Source organism: Trichomycterus rosablanca, chromosome 1, assembly GCF_030014385.1.
Source record: "Trichomycterus rosablanca isolate fTriRos1 chromosome 1, fTriRos1.hap1, whole genome shotgun sequence".
NCBI classification, from domain to species: domain Eukaryota; kingdom Metazoa; phylum Chordata; class Actinopteri; order Siluriformes; family Trichomycteridae; genus Trichomycterus; species Trichomycterus rosablanca.
The window spans coordinates 45,625,278-45,644,054 of record NC_085988.1 but is presented as its reverse complement, the minus strand read 5'-3'; the positions used below and the strand labels follow the sequence as shown (position 1 = coordinate 45,644,054).

The window sequence follows — 18,777 nt, the reverse complement described above, 5'->3', positions numbered from 1 at the left end:
AATTGATGTCCATGTAAAAGTGTATTCTGCACATACTATTAAATACTATTAATACGTACTACTAATACAGTGCATATTTTTTATAAATGAGCACAAGACCCTCTTTGTGTTGCCTGTATACATAAAACATAGATCTTACCTATGTAAGTATTTAATTTTAGATAAACCCTGTAGAAAAAGCTGGACAATGTCCAAGATCTTTCCACCCACAATTACCAGCTGGATCTTCTGTTCTAACAGGTGGCATGACAGTTTGCAGCAACCATGACCATATCAGCTGGACGTGAGACATGATGTCTGAGCTCAGCTGAAGCTCTTCATCCTCCTCCCTTTATCCTTCTCTGAGGGAGGACAAGAAGATGAGTATCACTAGCCATCAGTCCTTCAACATTCTGGTCATTGTCCTGGTTCTGCTTTCCTCTGCAGGTAAGACTTTACCTAATGAAGCCTTGCAGTATGAGCTTACATGTACATGTTTTTTAGACTTGTATGTGCAGAGGTGTAAGAACCAGGGGACATAGGAAGTATATGTCAACTCAAATAATTTCTATGGCTTTTTGTACTCTCCCCCTAAATGTATTAAAGAGTGAAATAAAAGGAATTGTAATGTTATGTTAAAGTGGATTTGGTAAATTGTAGTATAATACATTTCTACTATTTGTAGTCAGCATTATACAGCCAAGCATTTATGTATGTGGCTCTAAGAGATGCAGAATATGCACATGAGCTTTAAATAACAAAAGTATTTTTATTAATATTATTATTAGCATAATTAGTATTTTTTAAGTTGATATGCCCTGTATTTAGTTTATTGTTTTGTTAGTGGTGAAACCCAACCCAATAATATTTTGTATATGTCTACTGTAATTATACAGTGCATTTTTCTAACTTTAGTATATATATATATATATATATATATATATATATATATTATTAGTAAATATTTTTGCATTTCTGTTTACATGATCAAAAGGTTTTAAAAGTTGTTTTTAAATGTGCTTTTTTTGTGTTGCGTCTTAGGTTGCGTTATAGTAAAAAATCTTTAAAAATTTGAAACATTTCAGTCCTTGGTAGCTAACTATACAGGACTTGGGATGACTAAGCAATTTATGTGGTAATAAAATAAATTTTAAGGAAGCAAGGATGTTGAGTGACTAACAAATGTTGCATTCATTTTAGGTAGCAGTTAGCTTATTTACTTGGTTGATAGATTAAACAATAATTACATTAAGCCACCAGTATGACACATGGTAAATAAAAATAATTCAAATAATAGTTTTGTCATCTGCACTAATCAGCCATAACATTAAAACCACCTCCTTGTTTCTACACTCACTGTCCATTTTATCAGCTCCACTTACCATATAGAAGCACTTTGTAGTTCTACAATTACTGACTGTAGTCCATCTGTTTCTCTGCATGCTTTGTTCATGCTGTTATTCAATGGTCAGGACTCTCACAGGACCACCACAGAGTAGGTATTATTTGGGTGGTGGATCATTCTCAGCACTGCAGTGACACTGACATGGTGGTGGTGTGTTAGTGTGTGTTGTGCTGGTATGAGTGAATAAGACACAGCAGAGCTGATGGAGTTTTTTAACACCTCACTGTCACTGCTGGACTGAGAATAGCCCACCAATCAAAAACATACCCAGCCAACAGCGCCCCGCAGGCAGCATCCTGTGACCACTGATGAAGGTCTAGAAGATTACCAACTCAAACAGCAGCAATAGATGAGCGATCGTCTCTGACTTTACATCTACAAGGTGGACCAACCAAGTAGGAGAGTCTAACAGAGTGGACAGTGAGTGGACACGGTATTTAAAAACTCCAGCAGTGCTGCTGTGTCTTATCCACTCATACCAGCACAACACACACTAACACACCACCACCATGTCATTGTCACTGCAGGGCTAAGAATGATCCAGCACCCAAATAATACCTGCTCTGTGGTGGTCCTTTGGGGGTCCTGACCATTGAAGGACAGGGTGAAAGCAGGTTAAAAAAGTATGCAGAGAAACAGATGGACTACAGTCAGTAATTGTAGAGCAACAAAGTGCTTCTATATGGTAAGTGGAGCTGATAAAATGGACAGTGAGTGTAGAAACAAGGAGATGGTTTTAATGTTATGGCTGATCAGTGTATATACAAATAATGTTTGTCATGGGGTGGAGAGTTCTTTGGTAGACAGGGGTACCTGGTGTAACCCCACAGCTGAGATATTAGGTGATGAACTCAACTGCAGGACACGAAACAAAAGAATGGACTAAGGAAACCAAAAACAAAACTTTGTCAAACTTGGAAAATGAAACTTTAAAAACAAATAATACCTTAACCACACAAATAGTTTGAACCCTCACACCCAAGAATGGAGAAAAGAAAGGTTGAAAGTTGAAACAAAAGAGCGCTTGGGTGTAACACAGCCAGCAACTCAGTCCACTAGCATATTACAACCCGAACACTCACCAGAGAATGTAAAAAGGGTAACTGAGGGAAAGGGTAGTGACTAAGACCTCAGGAAGTGGCCATAACACCCATGGGAAAACTCGGAACAGCAGGTTACCATGGCAACTAAATACATCAGAAAGCCACTATCATTAACTGAATGAGTTTGCGGAAACAAATATGGAAAAGAGTGAGAGCGAGTGGATTCAGGTGTATGGTGTAACACTAATAAGGTGCATGGAATTACAGGAAGTACAAAGCTTACTATACTATACTATCTTACTATACACAGTGCAACACCACTAAGCTTAATAACTTAGTAAGGTTAGGTAAGGCAAGAAAGAGTGTCATGCTGTACAACATTATGAACTAAGGGGACTAATGTTTGTACCCTAATTCCAGTCACTGTCTGTAAGGACAATGTTCTTCACACATCTGCATGGGATTCTTTGGGGTACTTTAATGTCATTCCATTTTCTAAAATAACATACAGAAGGTGGATTGGCTACTCTTAATTTCCCCTAGGTGTGAGTGAGTAAGTTGATGTATAAGTGTGACATGACTTGTGATAGGTTGGCATCCTGTCTCTGGGTTTACTTTGTATGCAGTGTTCCCAGTGTTTTCTGGGAGTTTTGACCTGTAACTCTGACCCAGTTTGGAAAATGAAATAAATAATGATTTACCTTAGTTATTGGTGACACAGATGATAGTGTGAGTTCTGCACAATATCAGGGTATTGGAGAACTAGAATCTTAGTTCGACTTCACTTTACACGGGACTGTAAAAAGTTTGGCATATTCTGTCCATATCCATATTGTCCCAGATATTATCTGGCTACTCTGGTTTCTTCTAGCCTATCAAAAACATGGTGGATTGGCTACTTTTTTTTTGTAAATGAAAGTACAGTGGGGTCAAAAAGTATTTAGTCAGCCACTGATTGTGCAAGTTCTCCTACTTAGAAAGATGAGAGAGGTCTGTAATTTTCATCATAGGTACACTTCAACTATGAGAGACAAAATGAGAAAAAAAAAATCCAGGAAATCACATTGTAGGATTTTTAAAGAATTTATTTGTAAATTATGGTGGAAAATAAGTATATTGTCAATAACAAAAAAGCAAGATTTCTGGCTCTCACAGACCTGTAACTTATTCTTTAAGAAGTTCTTCTGTCCTCCACTCGTTACCTGTATTAATGGCACCTGTTTGACCTCGTTATCTGTATAAAAGACACCTGTCCACAGCCTCAAACAGTCAGACTCCAAACTCAAACATGGCCAAGACTAAAGAGCTGTCGAAGGACACCAGGAAGAAAATTGTAGACCTGCACCATCCTGGGAAGAGTGAATCTACAATAGGCAAGCAGGTTGGTGTGAATAAATCAATTGTGGGAGCAATTGTAAGAAAATGGAAGACATACAAGACGATTGATAATCTCCCTTGGGGTCAAGATCTCATCCCGTGGGGTCAAAATGATCTTGAGAACGGTGAGCAAAATTCCCAGAACTACACGGAGGGACCTGATGAATTACCTGCAGAGATCTGGGACCAAAGTAACAAAGGCTACCATCAGTAACACACTACGCCGAGAGGGACTCAAATACTGCAGTGCCAGGCGTGTCCCCCTGCTTAAGCCAGTACATGTCCAGGCCCGTCTGAAGTTTGCCAGAGAGCATATGGATGATCCAGAAGAGGATTGGGAGAATATCATGTGGTCAGATGAAACCAAAATTGAACTTTTTGGTAAAAACTCAACTCGTCGTGTTTGGAGGAAGAAGAAGAACCCAAGAACACCATACCTACTGTGAAGCATGGGGGTGGAAACATCATGCTTTGGGGATGTTTTTCTGCAAAGGGGACAGGACGACTGATCCGTGTTAAGGGAAGAATGAACGGGGCCATGTATCGTGAGATTTTAAGCCAAAACCTCCTTCCATCAGTGAGAGCATTGAAGATGGAATGTGGCTGGGTCTTCCAGCATGACAATGATCCCAAACACACCGCTCGGGCAACGAAGGAGTGGCTCCGTAAAAAGCATTTCAAGGTCCTGGAGTGGCCTAGCCAGTCTCCAGACCTCAACCCCATAGAAAATTTGTGGAGTCCGTGTTGCCCAGCGACAGCCCCAAAACATCACTGCTCTAGAGGAGATCTGCATGGAGGAATGGGCCAAAATACCAGCTACAGTGTGTGCAAACCTGGTGAAGACTTACAGGAAATGTTTGACCTCTGTCATTGCCAACAAAGGTTATGTTACAAAGTATTGAGTTGAACTTTTGTTATTGACCAAATACTTATTTTCCACCATAATTTACAAAAAAATTCTTTAAAAATCCTACAATGTGATTTCCTGGATTTTTTTTTTCTCATTTTGTCTCTCATAGTTGAAGTGTACCTATGATGAAAATTACAGACCTCTCTCATCTTTCTAAGTAGGAGAACTTGCACAATCAGTGGCTGACTAAATACTTTTTGGCCCCACTGTACATAAGTGATTGAATGGATGAATGTGTGATGCCCTGACATTTTTTTCAGGGTGGTTTGCACCAAGTGTTTCCTGGTCAGCTAGAAACAAATGCAATTCTGATTAGCATAAAGCAGATATATAAGATAAAATAATGGATCAATATGCAAATAAAATTTTTAATTATAATAGTATGATTATGATTGCCTAAAAAAGACATTTAACATGCCTCTGTCTAGCTCTATTCATAGGCTAATACCTAGTTCACACTACACGATTTTTGCCCTGATTTTCGCTTGCTGACAGGTCACCGCTAGATGTGGCAACTCTGCATTCGCTCGGGGGTCGGAAATCGACTCTTGATCGCTATGTGTGAACTGTTCAACAACTCAATCTGACTCAAGACTTAAGAAAAATATCTAGCATGTTAAATATCTGAACATGTCAGCGACTCAAAATCATGTAGTTTGAAAGGTGTTGCGATCAGGTTATAATTGTTATGAAGGCAAAATACAGTAGGGAAACACTGGGTGTGGAGTTGTAAAAGTGTGGAACAGGGGCATAATATAGTTTATATTGAAATACATCAGCACACACACAAGCTTTACATTATTTGTGACTTCCACGCCAAACCAAAATACCAACGTTGCATTGCAAAAAAATACTTATTTGACTTTCAACTTTCTCAGCAGAACAGACAATCCCTGCTGGCCACGTAGCCCAATCTACTCCTTCAGCCAGATTCATTTATTTTTCCTACTTGCTTTTACGCTACATCAGCACACAAACAACTTTGATTGCTCGCTTCTTGCTGGCGTGCATTTTTGGAAATGGTATCATTAATCATTAGTTTGATCAAACCACACCATACTTCACAGGCTTAGTTGCATGCTTTAACAGTTTAGCATTCTACTAAAATTTCAATCTTGAAATAACATTAGGTTTTTTGTTTCTTGGAAAGCATGCAATTGATTTTAGACAACTGATTTGTAAAAAGCAGGTTTGTTTATGATTTGGAAATGAAAGAACAAGGACCTACAAACACTTGCTCTTGCTTTTTAGTCTCACATATTCTAATTAAAACCACTGAACCACCACTAAACCACTGCAGAGCAAAGTGGCACAGCTGGTAGAGTAGATCTGCCTCAGGTCACTGCTTGTGAGAACTGTCACATGTACTTTCAGTGTGGCAGCTAATGTGTGAGAGTGTGTTGCTCTCCAGTTGATTGCTGCCCTGTCCAATGTGTAGTGTTGTTTTGTACTTAGTGTTTTCAGATCACACTGGACTCATGGTGAACTGACCAAAATAAAGAGGTTAATAAAATGAATGAATAAATAAATGCCTCTTTGTAAGTCGTGTGCCATTTCTAAATAAGTTTTATGTGACACAGCTCAAACGCCTACATCAAAAAGAGCAGGTGCTGAAGCATTTTTATCTGTAAGTGGTAATTACTTTCTGCATTCTGACTATGATTTTCTCTGCTAATTAGGCAGTAGAAAAGAACATTTCTCAGAGATTAGAGATTTCTCAGAGATTAGACTAAACTTCTATTACCCTTGGTGATTTAATTGTCTGTGCAGTGTAATGACTGGTCAATGGTTAGGTCAGCACTTTTGATTCTACTGGCATATGCTGGCATTGTTTGATGTTCTTTCAGACTAACTCACTTGGTGCTGCAGCACCTCTCTGCCTTTATGTTGTAACCGCCCTGGGGTGCTTTTCCTGAACAACGACGAAGGCTAGCATTAAACTACCATAGTACAATGCATTGTTAACTAACTAACATCCGATGTATAACAAAAACTGTCATACCTTGTTTGTACCACAGTACTTTGAACCTTGGTTTGAACGTTGGTTTGAACCACCGTAGTCTGAAATACAATGTTTCCAGATGTGTTCGCTCTTCCACAGCACTCACAGTTCGACTTCCACAGCACTCACAGACTCACAGACAAGAACTCATAAACTTTGTAATATGTTGTGACCGAAATAACATCACTAATGTATTACTTAGGCTTACTTAGATTTAATCTTAATACTAATAAATATTATTATTATCACTCACTCACTCACTTTCTTAACCGCTTAATCAATTAGGGTTGGGGGGGGGGGGGGGGGGGGTATCTGGGTGCTGGAGCCTATCCCATTTTTTTCCATGGGCGCAAGGCATACAGTAACACCGTGGACGCTAGTCCATCGCAGGGCAGACACACATACACACACACCTATTCACCTATAGGGCAATTCAATGTCTCCAATTAACCTGACTGCATGTTTTTGGACTGTGGGAGGAAAACGGAGCTCTCGGAGGAAACCCACCCAGACACAGGGATCACATGCAAACTCCACACAGAAAGGACCCGGACCGCTCCGGCTGGGGATCGAACCCAGGACCTTCTTGCTGTGAGGTGACAGTGCTAGCCACTTCTTCTAAAAGGAAAAATACAATACAAAAAAAATGACAGTACCCCAGGATGGGCGAGTTGCCTGCAGAGGGGGCAAAGCCCCACAGATGGATCCACAGTGGACGTTCACACCTTTTATAGCCACCATCGACTTCTACTGCTTTTTCAGAGAACTCTTATTATCACATGTTGGTGGACTGAGTAGCTAGCATTGTGGTAACTCAGTTTTCACCTTTTTTGTCAACATTTTCCTACTTTCCTTTGTGATGGTATGGAAATTTAAAAATGTGGTATTTCTGCATGTAAACACAATTTTATAAATCAACTAGAAACAAGTTACAGTATTTAAAATGTGCAATCTGATACACTGCTACTTATTTATGGGCTTCTGAGTTTTAAGCTTGTCACACATGCAGCAAGTAATGTTATCAAAAAGACTGTCTGCTCACTGTCTGCTCAACAGCTCTATAAAATAACGATACATTTTGTTCAATTATTTTACTTGAATGATTACATTCATAGACATTAGCTATTGCAGGAAAAGTTTATTTAACTGATTTTCCTTGTCTCTACAGCTTTATCGGCTCATTTTCGTGTGTGTGAACCCTATATGGACCAGAAAGGGCGCCCTCATTCAGGATTCCACTGTCCTCGTCTCTCAGACAACAAGACCTACATGTTTTGTTGTTACCACAACAACACTGTCTTCAAGTACTGTTGCAATGACACAGAGTTTCAAACAGTCATGCAGATCAATCTCACAAATGCCCAAGATGGGTATTCACACAAGTAAGTATTTATTATTAAGAAAAAATCATGTACGCTACATTGCTAAAAGTATGTTGACTTATTTCAGCATCACCTCCAAAACCAAGGGTATAAATACTTTCCCACACTTTGATTCTATGACAGCATTTACATGTATTTAAAATAGCTGTGCTTGTCCCTGCATGTAGCTTTCAGACACAGATATCGGGTCATAATTCTTGGCCTCCAGTCAGTGTTCCAATTTTTCCCAACACTGATGGACAGCAATGGGCACTGTCATGCTATAAAGAAAAGGGTCTTTTGGAAACTATATTTAAAGAAACACAAATCAGGGGATAATTAATGCCCTGTTCGTTACTCAATACAGCATGAATTAGACATTTGTAAATGATTTATTTACTATACATTAGGTGTTATTCTTTATGGCCTTTAGTAGTAAATATTTGGAGGTCTGGTATTTAAAAATCTTTAATAATTGCATGATTAGAGCCGCTCAGCTGGCGCAGCTCTAAAACACGCTAGCACACCAGAGCTGGGATTTCGAATACATCGTATCGAATCTCAGCTCTGCCATCCGGCTGGGCTGGGCAGCTGCATGAACAACGATTGGCTGTCGTTCATAGGGTAGGATAAAGCCGGATAGGGACTCCTCATAACCGAGCGAATTACGACCTCTGCTGGCTGGTTGATGGCATCTGCACAGAGTTGAGGAATAATGCTAATCAGCGTGTGGCTCTTTGTGCACAAAGCTGATCGGCATATGAACTCTCCTTGTGCAGGTGAAAAGATGCAGTTGGCTACTGCACACGTGTCGGAGGGGGCGTGTGACAGTCTCGCTCTCCTCAATCAGGGTGGGAGTCAGCTCCAGTAGAGAGAAAGCATAACTCAATTGAGTAAAAATTGGACGCGCTGAAACTGGAAGAAAAATTGAGAAAATGCATTAAAAAAATAAATAAATAATTGCTTGATTAGTTGTAATCATCTCAAATAAATACTTTACGACCCTGTTATGCAAATTATTGAGCATAAATTATAGCTGTATGTATTATTAATGTGTAATTGTCAGCACTTTGATTCAAGTGGATTCTAGATTGTGACACAATTACTGCAGCTTTAGAGTCAATAAAAGTTTAATTAGTCACTAATAAAGCAAAAAGCGTTCCATATTCTAAAGTGAGGTTCAATTTATAAATAATTAAAGACTAAAAAGCATTAAATAAGTATTTAATGAGTCAATCTAAGTCCCATACCAAAGATTTGAATTATTCTGTCAGGATGTCAAAATGCATCTTGTGATTTTACAGGTGGCATAATAGAAAATACTTTGTAGCAGACATTTGATTTTAAATTCAATACATTTTATTTTTCTGTTAGAGGTACACTCTTAACATCTAAAGGAAAAAACAGATTGACTGATGTAACCGACTGTCCCAATGTGCCACTGCTATTGGTCTATACTAGCAATTATGCGGGAACGAATCTCTCACCCATCATATTTTACCTGGACACATAATTCCAATTCACAGCATTGCATGGTCTAGTCTGTTGTTTGTTTGTTAATACTTAGTCTCACAATACTTTCATTCTTTTTCCCATCTTAAGTCACACTGATTTGGGGTTTGTTTTGTCATGTCCGGTTTAGCCCAACGTAGCCTAATTAGCACGTTAGCCTCATAGATTATTCACAGTGGTGTTTAGTATTGGTGGTAGTGTTAGTCTTCGTTGTTGTATTGTGTTTGTTTTTAAAACTTTAAAAACTGCACTAGAGTTTATAATCGTGTTTCAGTGTTTTGTGTTACAGATCAAGTGTTCGCTACAAAGTATTTCTGCAATGTCAGCTTTAAAATTGCAACATGCATTTTGTCATATTCAGATGATTTAAATCCTGTGTATGGAAGGTCAAATATGGCACTTAATTCGTTATTTTACTCGTTAAATACTACCCAGGTGGCACTGCGGGATATTCCGCTAGCACACCAGCGCCGAGATTCTGAACGCTTCGGTTTGAAACTCGGCGTTGCCACCGGTTGGCTGGGCACCATCTAGTGGGCATAACTGGCAGTGCCTGCAGCAGACACGGTTCTGCTAGAGCGGGATTACCGGACTATGTGGGTGGGCTCTTCAAACGCTGTGTAAGGACCCTGATTGTCAGATAGAGAGGCGCCTGTGCAGAGTGCATGGGTGAAAGAGGGCGCAGCAATATACCCACCTCGACTGTAATCAGCGATCCCTCAGCAGCGAAAGACAAATTGACTACGCTAAATTGGGAGAAAATGCATAAATAAATAGACAAAAAAAATCTTTTTATAAATAATTTGCATAACAGGTTGCAAAAATATTTATAATCATGCAAACATTAATGATTTTCACAAAGCAGACCTGCAGTTATGTACTAATAAAGATCATAATGAATAGGCTTTACTGAACAAAGAAAAAAAGCTTAAGAAACCTCGAATATGTGGTTTATTAGTGACATAATAAACTCTTATTTACTTATGGAACTCACATACAGCATCTATAAGCCACATGAATCAAAATGCTGCCAATAGTGCAATTATTAGTGATTCCACATAACTGACCCCCCACAGAATAAAGCCTAATGCATAGTCAATAAATCATTTATAAATGTCTAATTCGTTCTGTATTGAGCAAAGAACAAGACCGTAATAAGCCCCTATTTTGCATTCCTTAAAAAAGAGCGTTACCAGTCTTTCCTTAATGGTTTAGCCACAGGTACTGTTCCCCTGGTGGATTTATCTGTCAGACTGACAGATGGTAAAACCTGATTCATTACTCATCATTTGCAACTGAGGACAGATATTTTTCACACTTTATGCTCTTTAGCACTCAGTAGTCCTATTCTGTGTACTTGTATGGCATACGTCTTCATGGCTGAGCTGTTCTTACTCCATGACATTTTTTACAAAACAGTTATTAAAGTTGAAAAGACTGATGGGCTAAAAGACAGAAATTTGACTGGCTGGCTGTAAGGATGGAATCCTTTAACAGTATCATGGTCTGGGTCGCTAAGCTTTTTATAAATCCATTTTATCACCAGTGTTTATTTTTGTAGATTTTATGGTTGTATGCATTATGAACTATAAAGCTGAACATAACTAAAAATACACAGATCAGCCATAACATTAAAACCACCTCCTTGTTTCTACACTCACTGTCCATTTTATCAGCTCCACTTACCATATAGAAGCACTTTGTAGTTCTACAATTACTGACTGTAGTCCATCTGTTTCTCTACATGCTTTGTTAGCCCCCTTTCATGCTGTTCTTCAATGGTCAGGACTCTCCCAGGACCACTACAGAGTAGGTATTATTTGGGTGGTGGGTCATTCTCAGCACTGCAGTGACACTGACATGGTGGTGGTGTGTTAGTGTGTGTTGTGCTGGTATGAGTGGATCAGACACAGCAATGCTGCTGGACTTTTTAAATACCGTGTCCACTCACTGTCCACTCTATTAGACACTCCTATCTTGTTGGTCCACCTTGTAGATGTAAAGTCAGAGACGATCGCTCATCTATTGCTGCTGTTTGAGTTGGTCATCTTTGAGATCTTCATCAGCGGTCACAGGATGCTGCCCACAGGGCGCTGTTGGCTGGATATTTTTAGTAGGTGGACTTTTCTCAGTCCAGCAGTGACAGTGAGGTGTTTAAAAACTCCATCAGCACGGCTGTGTCTGATCCACTCATACCTGCACAACACACACTAACACACCAACACCATGTCACTGTTACTGCAGTGCTGAGAATGATCCACCACCTAAATCATATCTACTCTGTGGTGGTCCTGGGAGAGTCCTGACCATTGAGGAACAGGGTGAAAGCAGGCTACAAAAAAGTATGTAAAGAAACAGATGGACTACAGTCAGTAATTGTAGAACTACAAAGTGCTCCTATATGGTAAGTGGAGCTGATAAAATGGACAGTGAGAGTAGAAACAAGGAGGTGGTTTTAATGTTATTGCTGATTGGTGTATAGTAAAGGTTCCACATAGATCATTAGATAGGTAGGAAGCCTGTTTGTTGTGCTCATATTACCTGATTTTCACTGCAGCTGACATTTAGAATAAAGCTGACAGAGCGTGTGTGGATTATCTGGCTGACAATTCCATGCATACAGGAAAACAAGATTATAAAATAAGCATGGACCTCAGGAGAACATGACATTTCATGTTGATCTCAGAACAGCATTTCCTTTTCTATATAAACTTTGTCAATGAAATGCTGTTAAATAAAATAACCAGCATTTTTATAAAAGCTGTAGATAGTGCTTTGGAAATGTATTTAGACCTAAACTATTTTTGATTGTCTCAAACAGCACATTTTTAATTAAGTGACATTTTTCCAGTTCATCTAAAACAGTGAGATTTGAACAGTTTTAATCAAGACTTGCTTCTCATGCATCACATTACCTTGCCAACTCATTCAATTTGTTTATAGTTACCAACTGTGTAAGAAATTTATGGATCAGCTGGTTTTAATGTAGCACTGTCACCTCACAGCCTGGGTTTAATTTCCCATCCAGACGGCTAGGGTCCTTTCTGTGTGAAATCTGCACGTTCTCTCTGTGTCTGCGTAGGTTTTCCTCCCACAAGTCCAAATACGTGCAGTCTGCCCAATTGGAGCTACTAAAATTGCCCAAAGTGTGAATGTGTATGTGTGTGTGTGCCTTGTGATGAAATGGCAATCTGTTCAGGGTGTTTTGTACTGTTTGCTTAATGAATCGCACCCACTGCAACCATGACCAGGAGTGGTGGTAAAACAGACAATGAATGAATGAATGGATGAAAATCATGGGCATCTCAAAGACACTACACATAAAGTGCAGTAAAAAGTGAAACATGAAAAAGAGAACTTCATAAAGGACAAAACAGTTTTTAAATGATATTATTCATTTAAGAAGAAGGTTATGTAAAACTGAGATTATATATAAGGGCAAAATGGGTAAATGTTGGCCCACTTTACTTTAAAGAATTGCTTCATTAAGCCATGTTGGAGGACTTTCCTTTTTGTCACAGTATCTTAATGGGGTTTGTTTCATAACCTAATTGTGCTAGAGCTTTAGATCACAGACTGACTATTAGACATTCTGTTTTAGTACTGTTGGCAGTTGAGCTGGTTCTATTAATTGGAAAGTCACTTAAATGCAAACCATTTCACACCACAACAGTACCTCTTTTATTGTTTGACTATTGATATGATGTTCTCATAGTGGAATGTTTAATGTTTAATATTCCTTTTAATTTTTAGTCTCATTCTAATAGTCAAATAATGAAAACTGACCTTAACCGAGCTAGCATGGCCTGCAATTTCTTGGATGTTCATCTGGTTTTGTTTTTGACTTCCTGAATGAGTCAGCATTGCACTCTTAAAGAAATTTTAGTAGGTCTTTTGGGAAAATTCAGCACTGATCCAAGTTTCATAATTTAAAGATCCCAGAGTCCTAAAAATATCTTGGTAACCATTGCTAGGCAAGTGCATTATAAAAACTTTCTAATTCTTTTCAGAATTGTTCTTGATCTGTGCATAATGTGCTGTTTGAACTTAAACCAATTAATCTACCATAAAAATAAAACAGTATTTTGTGGTAATCACTGACATAACAATAGAGTTAGATTCAGAATACTTTTTAAAGTGCTGTAAAACTGTATCTTTAATAAAGTAAACAATAAAATGGCTATAAACCCTATTTACATAAACATTTGAACATTTTGTAAAAGGCAGTAAAACAAGAAACTGATTTGTTATTTTTCTCGAACCTTTGTTTGTTTGCATTTTCTCCCCATTTTCCTCCCGATTTAGCGCAGTTAATTTGTCTTCCGCTGCTGAGGGATGCCCGATTGCATCCGAGGAGAGCACGTCGCTGCCCATGCATCCTCCGACATGTGTACAGCCCTCCTCTTCTCGCCCCTGCACTCTGTACAGGTGTCTCTTCCGCCAATCAGGGTCCTTTCACAGCGTATTGAGATTCCCCCCATACATAGTCCGGTCGTCCCACCCTAGCAGATACGGTGGCCAATTAGTATCTGCTGCAGGCACTGCCAGTTATGCCCACCAGATGGTGCCCAGCCGACCGGTGGCAACACTGAGTTTTGAACCGAGGAGTTCAGAATCTCGGTGTTGGTGTGCTAGCGGAATATCCCGCTGCGCCACCTGGGCACCTCTCGAACCTAAATGATTTTTTTGTTTATTTTTAAGTTAAGTTAAGTGGCTTACCAACTTGCTTGTATTTCCTAAGTATGAATTACTTTGAATTTGATGCCTACTACACACTCAAAAAAGTTAGGACGGGGCAAAATAAAAGTAAAAAGTTTATATCTGTGGCGATTTCTCTAAGACTGCAAGGGAAGCTCAGCTTCCCCTAAAATGTCCAAAATTAAATGGTCAAATATGTACAGTTGTGTTAACATTTCATTGACTACAAATGCGTTAGAACACGTTCATCTTGAAGACGAGTTCGTTCAGAATTAGCTAATTATCACAAATCGACTCAATTTTCTTATCTTAACTCATACATTCCCGTAGCGTCAATGCATTTGCCCGCAGAAGCTGAGCGTCTCTTCACTTCTATGGGACTGCGTTGAGGTTTTTTTTTTAATGCTCCGAAACTCGCCGGTCATTAGATAAATGCCTCGATTTTGTCCCGCCCCCGGACGCTGAGCGTCTCTGGGGGTGAATGGGGCTATGGGCGGGTCTGGACGCTGAGCTTCTGCAAGATGATTGGAGGATCAGTGGAAAGGCTGAATCCCGTTTTGATTGACAGCTAGTTTGAGCGCTACACCGTCACTTCTCAAACTCAAACTCAAAAGAAGCTTTATTGGCATGACAAATAGGGACATTCGTATTGCCAAAGCAATACACTTCATTAGTCACTTAATCACTAGGAGCTTCAGTCCCATCGCGGATTTTGCGAGTGAAGTCGAAAGACAAACTGCAACCCATTTCAGGCCATTTTCTTGTAAAAGGAACAGAGGGCAAAATTTATGTGTAAATAAATTGACAAATTTTATGATGTAAGCCGACAATGAGCTTCCCCTCTTTGAAAGACCAGCAGCCGCCACTGGTTTATATAATATTTAACTTACACTCTATTGAAACATCCTTCTATAATCAGGTGATAACAAATAAGAGTATTATGATTGGGTATAAAAGAGGTTCCTTTAAAGGCTCAGTCTTTGCAAACGTTGTGCCAAACTTTTCTGGCGATGGGGTTTATACTGGACACCCCTCATTTACCCATATGATGTTAATATACACTGATCAGCCATAACATTAAAACCACCTCCTTGTTTCTACACTCACTGTCCATTTTATCAGCTCCACTTACCATATAGAAGCACTTTGTAGTTCAAACAATTACTGACTGTAGTCCATCTGTTTCTCTACATACTTTTTTAGCCTGCTTTCACCCTGTTCTTCAATAGTCAGGACCCCCAAAGGACCACCACAGAGCAGGTATTTTTTAGGTGGTGGATCATTCTCAGCACTGCAATGACACTGACATGGTGGTGGTGTGTTAGTGTGTGTTGTGCAGGTATGAGTGGATCAGACATAGCAGCACTGCTGGAGTTTTTAAATACCGTGTCCACTCATTGTCCACTCTATTAGACACTCCTACCTAGTTGGTCCACCTTGTAGATGTAAAGTCAGAGACGATTGCTCATCTATTGCTGCTGTTTGAGTTGGTCATCTTCTAGACCTTCATCAGTGGTCACAGGACGCTGCCTACGGGGCGCTGTTAGCTGGATATATTTGGTTTGTGGACTATTCTTAGTCCAGCAGTGAAAGTGAGGTGTTTAAAAACTCCAGCAGCGCTGCTGTGTCTTATCCACTCATACCAGCACAACACACACTAACACACCACCACCATGTCAGTGTCACTGCAGTGCTGAGAATGATCCACCACCTAAATAATACCTGCTCTGTGGTGGTCTTGGGAGAGTCCTGACCATTAAATAACAGCATGAACGGGGGCTAACAAAGCATGCAGAGAAACAGATGGACTACAGTCAGTAATTGTAGAACTACAAAGTGATCCTATATGGTAAGTGAAGCAGATAAATTGGACAATGTGTGTAGAAACAAGGAGGTGGTTTTAATGTTATGGCTGATCGGTGTATAGTGTAGTGGTGTTGTAGAGCTTTTGTGGGTTCTAACTCGGTATGTGTTTATACAATAAATGTCTCACCAGTTTGTAACACTGTGCTGACCTTCTCTGCTCTCATGCATTAGAAGAGCATTGTGTTAGGAATGAAAACCTAGTGAGAAGCCATTTCATTCACATTTGTGGTCAGCAGGACATGGACAGTGATATTTACCACTGCATTCAGGTTAAAATGGCCATTGAGCAACTCACAGCAGGCTGTTCAGTGAATAGATTTTTCAAACCAGGCTCATGTAGAATAATTCAGTGTTTCATGAACTGGGTATTATGGGATGTAATTATCATATGATAAAGACTAAAGACACCAGAGGTGCCATGGGTATATTTCAAAGAAGTATAACATGACACAATCAGTCATTTTTATTCAACTTGACTGCAATAAATATGTGTTTAAAACTGTATTTCTGTTTGGAATGGCTATTTACTGCAACTACTGGATTTATGTTTAAGCTTATGGGTCCTAAAGAAGCTTAATTGGACTTACTTGGCTAATTTAGTGATCCTACATTTAAATGTTTGTTCTTTGTTATCACTGTTTAACACTGTGTGTGGTTAGTCATTGGAAGCTGCTTGTACTGTAGTTTTACCATTCATTTAACCAGTACAAAACAGTACATCAAATATCCATATGCAGCCTTTCGTTCTTCACAAATGCTGTTCTTTAATGATTTAATTGGGTTTGGATCAATTCAAGATTCTATGGACTTTAAAATAATTCATACAAATAATTGTTTTGTACCTCCAGTTATTATAAACCACCTGTAAGCCTTGAAAGAATGAAATCATTGCCATTGCATGTTAATTATTCCTCTAATTAATGTGTCTTTGCTGTATTCCAGTAACTACACAGCACTGGTCGGCGTGTGGATCTATGGATTTTTTGTCATGGTGCTGATAGCAGTGGACTTTCTTTACTACTCAGCCATAAACTACGAGGTATTCAGGGTATACCTGGAGAAGTGGGGCCTCGGGGGACGCTGGCTCATGCAGGCTCGCAATCAGTGGCAAAGGGCTGAGCAGGAGGAGAGTCAGGGGCAGCCTCCAAACCCTGGAGCTCCAGCAGGACTATCACACTATCAACAGCCCCACTGTCACAGTCAGCCCAGACACATTCTAAAGCCAGAGTCCCAGAGTCCATCCCACTCTGCACACAACCCATCAACTGCCTGGTGAGTGCAATATATACACCGATCAGGCATAACATTATGACCAGTGACAGGTGAAGTGAATTACACTGATTATCTCTGGCACCTGTTAGTGGGTGGGATATATTAAGCAGCAAGTGAACATTTTATCCTCAGTTGATGTGTTTGAAGCAGGAAAAATGGGCAAGCGTAGGGATTTGAGCGTGTTTGACAAGGGCCAAATTGTGATGGCTAGATGACTGGGTCAGAGCATCTCCAAAACTGCAGCTCTTGTGGGGTGTTCCCGGTCTGCAGTGGTCAGTATCTATCAAAAGTGGTCCAAGGAAGGAATAATGGTAAACCAGCGACAGGGTCATGGGCGGCCAAGGCTCACTGATGCTCATGGGGAGCGAAGGCTGGTTTGTGTGGTCCGATACAACTGCTACTGTAGCTCAAATCAAGAAGTTAATGCTGGTTCTGATAGAAAGGTGTCAGAATACACAGTGCATCACAGTTTGTTGCATATGGGGCATAGCCACATACCAGTCAGTTAGGAAGGTGGTCATGATTTTATGCGTAATTGGTGCATTTTTATTTACTGCATCTATAAAATGCATAACTGCCATGGACAAAAAATCTTGTTTAAACAAAAAGGGCATTTTCTGGCTTTGTTCTTGGAGTTTAGGTGTCTTTTTTTCCTAATTTCCTAATGGAGCCTGTTAGCTATTTTTTCTGATGGATGGATGGATGGATGGATGGATTAGATAGATAGATAGATGGATGGATGGATTGGTGGATGGATGGATGGATGGATGGATGGATGGACGGACGGACAGACAGACCCTCAGCTAAAAATGGATTTGGTGAAGAGAGATTCTAAAACCAAAATGCCTGAAAATTTAATTACAAGTCTAAACAGAATTCATTACAAAATGCATTTCTCTCAGTGACCATTGGCCAAGTCAACCACACACCACACAGCTATTAATATCCCTTAGCTTACTCCACTGGTGTTCTGTTGTAAATGAATTAAAAGAAAGCTCTGACAAATGGTTCAAAGAACATTACTAGACAATTGTAAACAGGGGTGATGACACACATAAACACACATTTTATCCAATTACACATGCATGTGTATCATTTTATGTTTCAAGACATATTACAGGAGTCCTGCAGAAGCACTCACTCATTCACTTACTTAACCACTTATCCAAACAGGGTCAGGATGGGGGTGGGGGGGGGGGGGGAGTCCATCGCAGGGCAGACACATACACACACATACACACACCCATTCACCTATAGGGCAATTCAGTGTCTCCAATTTACCTGACTGCATATTTTTTGACTGTGGGAAGAAAACCGTAGCAGACGGTTTTCTTCCCGAGGAAACCCACGCA

The 18,777-nt window shown here is 39.7% G+C and overlaps 1 protein-coding gene across 1 annotated transcript; it reads left to right on the top strand.

Annotated features, from left to right (window-relative positions):
* The first annotated feature begins 347 nt into the window (after positions 1 to 347).
* On the top strand, positions 348 to 17,453 carry shisal1b (shisa like 1b). Its single transcript, XM_063003581.1, has 3 exons — positions 348 to 426; positions 7,885 to 8,098; positions 17,096 to 17,453. The coding sequence occupies exons 1-3, from the start codon at positions 360 to 362 to the stop codon at positions 17,427 to 17,429; spliced, it is 615 nt and encodes a 204-aa protein (XP_062859651.1). The 5' UTR covers positions 348 to 359; the 3' UTR covers positions 17,430 to 17,453.
* The last annotated feature ends 1,324 nt before the right edge of the window (positions 17,454 to 18,777 follow it).

Bases quoted from the DNA above. Each gene is read 5' to 3' on its own strand.
- shisal1b (XM_063003581.1), top strand. From the start codon at position 360: ATGAGTATCACTAGCCATCAGTCCTTCAACATTCTGGTCATTGTCCTG. The intron at 427-7,884 runs GTAAGACTTTAC...TTGTCTCTACAG, and splicing joins GGTTCTGCTTTCCTCTGCAG to CTTTATCGGCTCATTTTCGT. The intron at 8,099-17,095 runs GTAAGTATTTAT...GCTGTATTCCAG, and splicing joins CAAGATGGGTATTCACACAA to TAACTACACAGCACTGGTCG.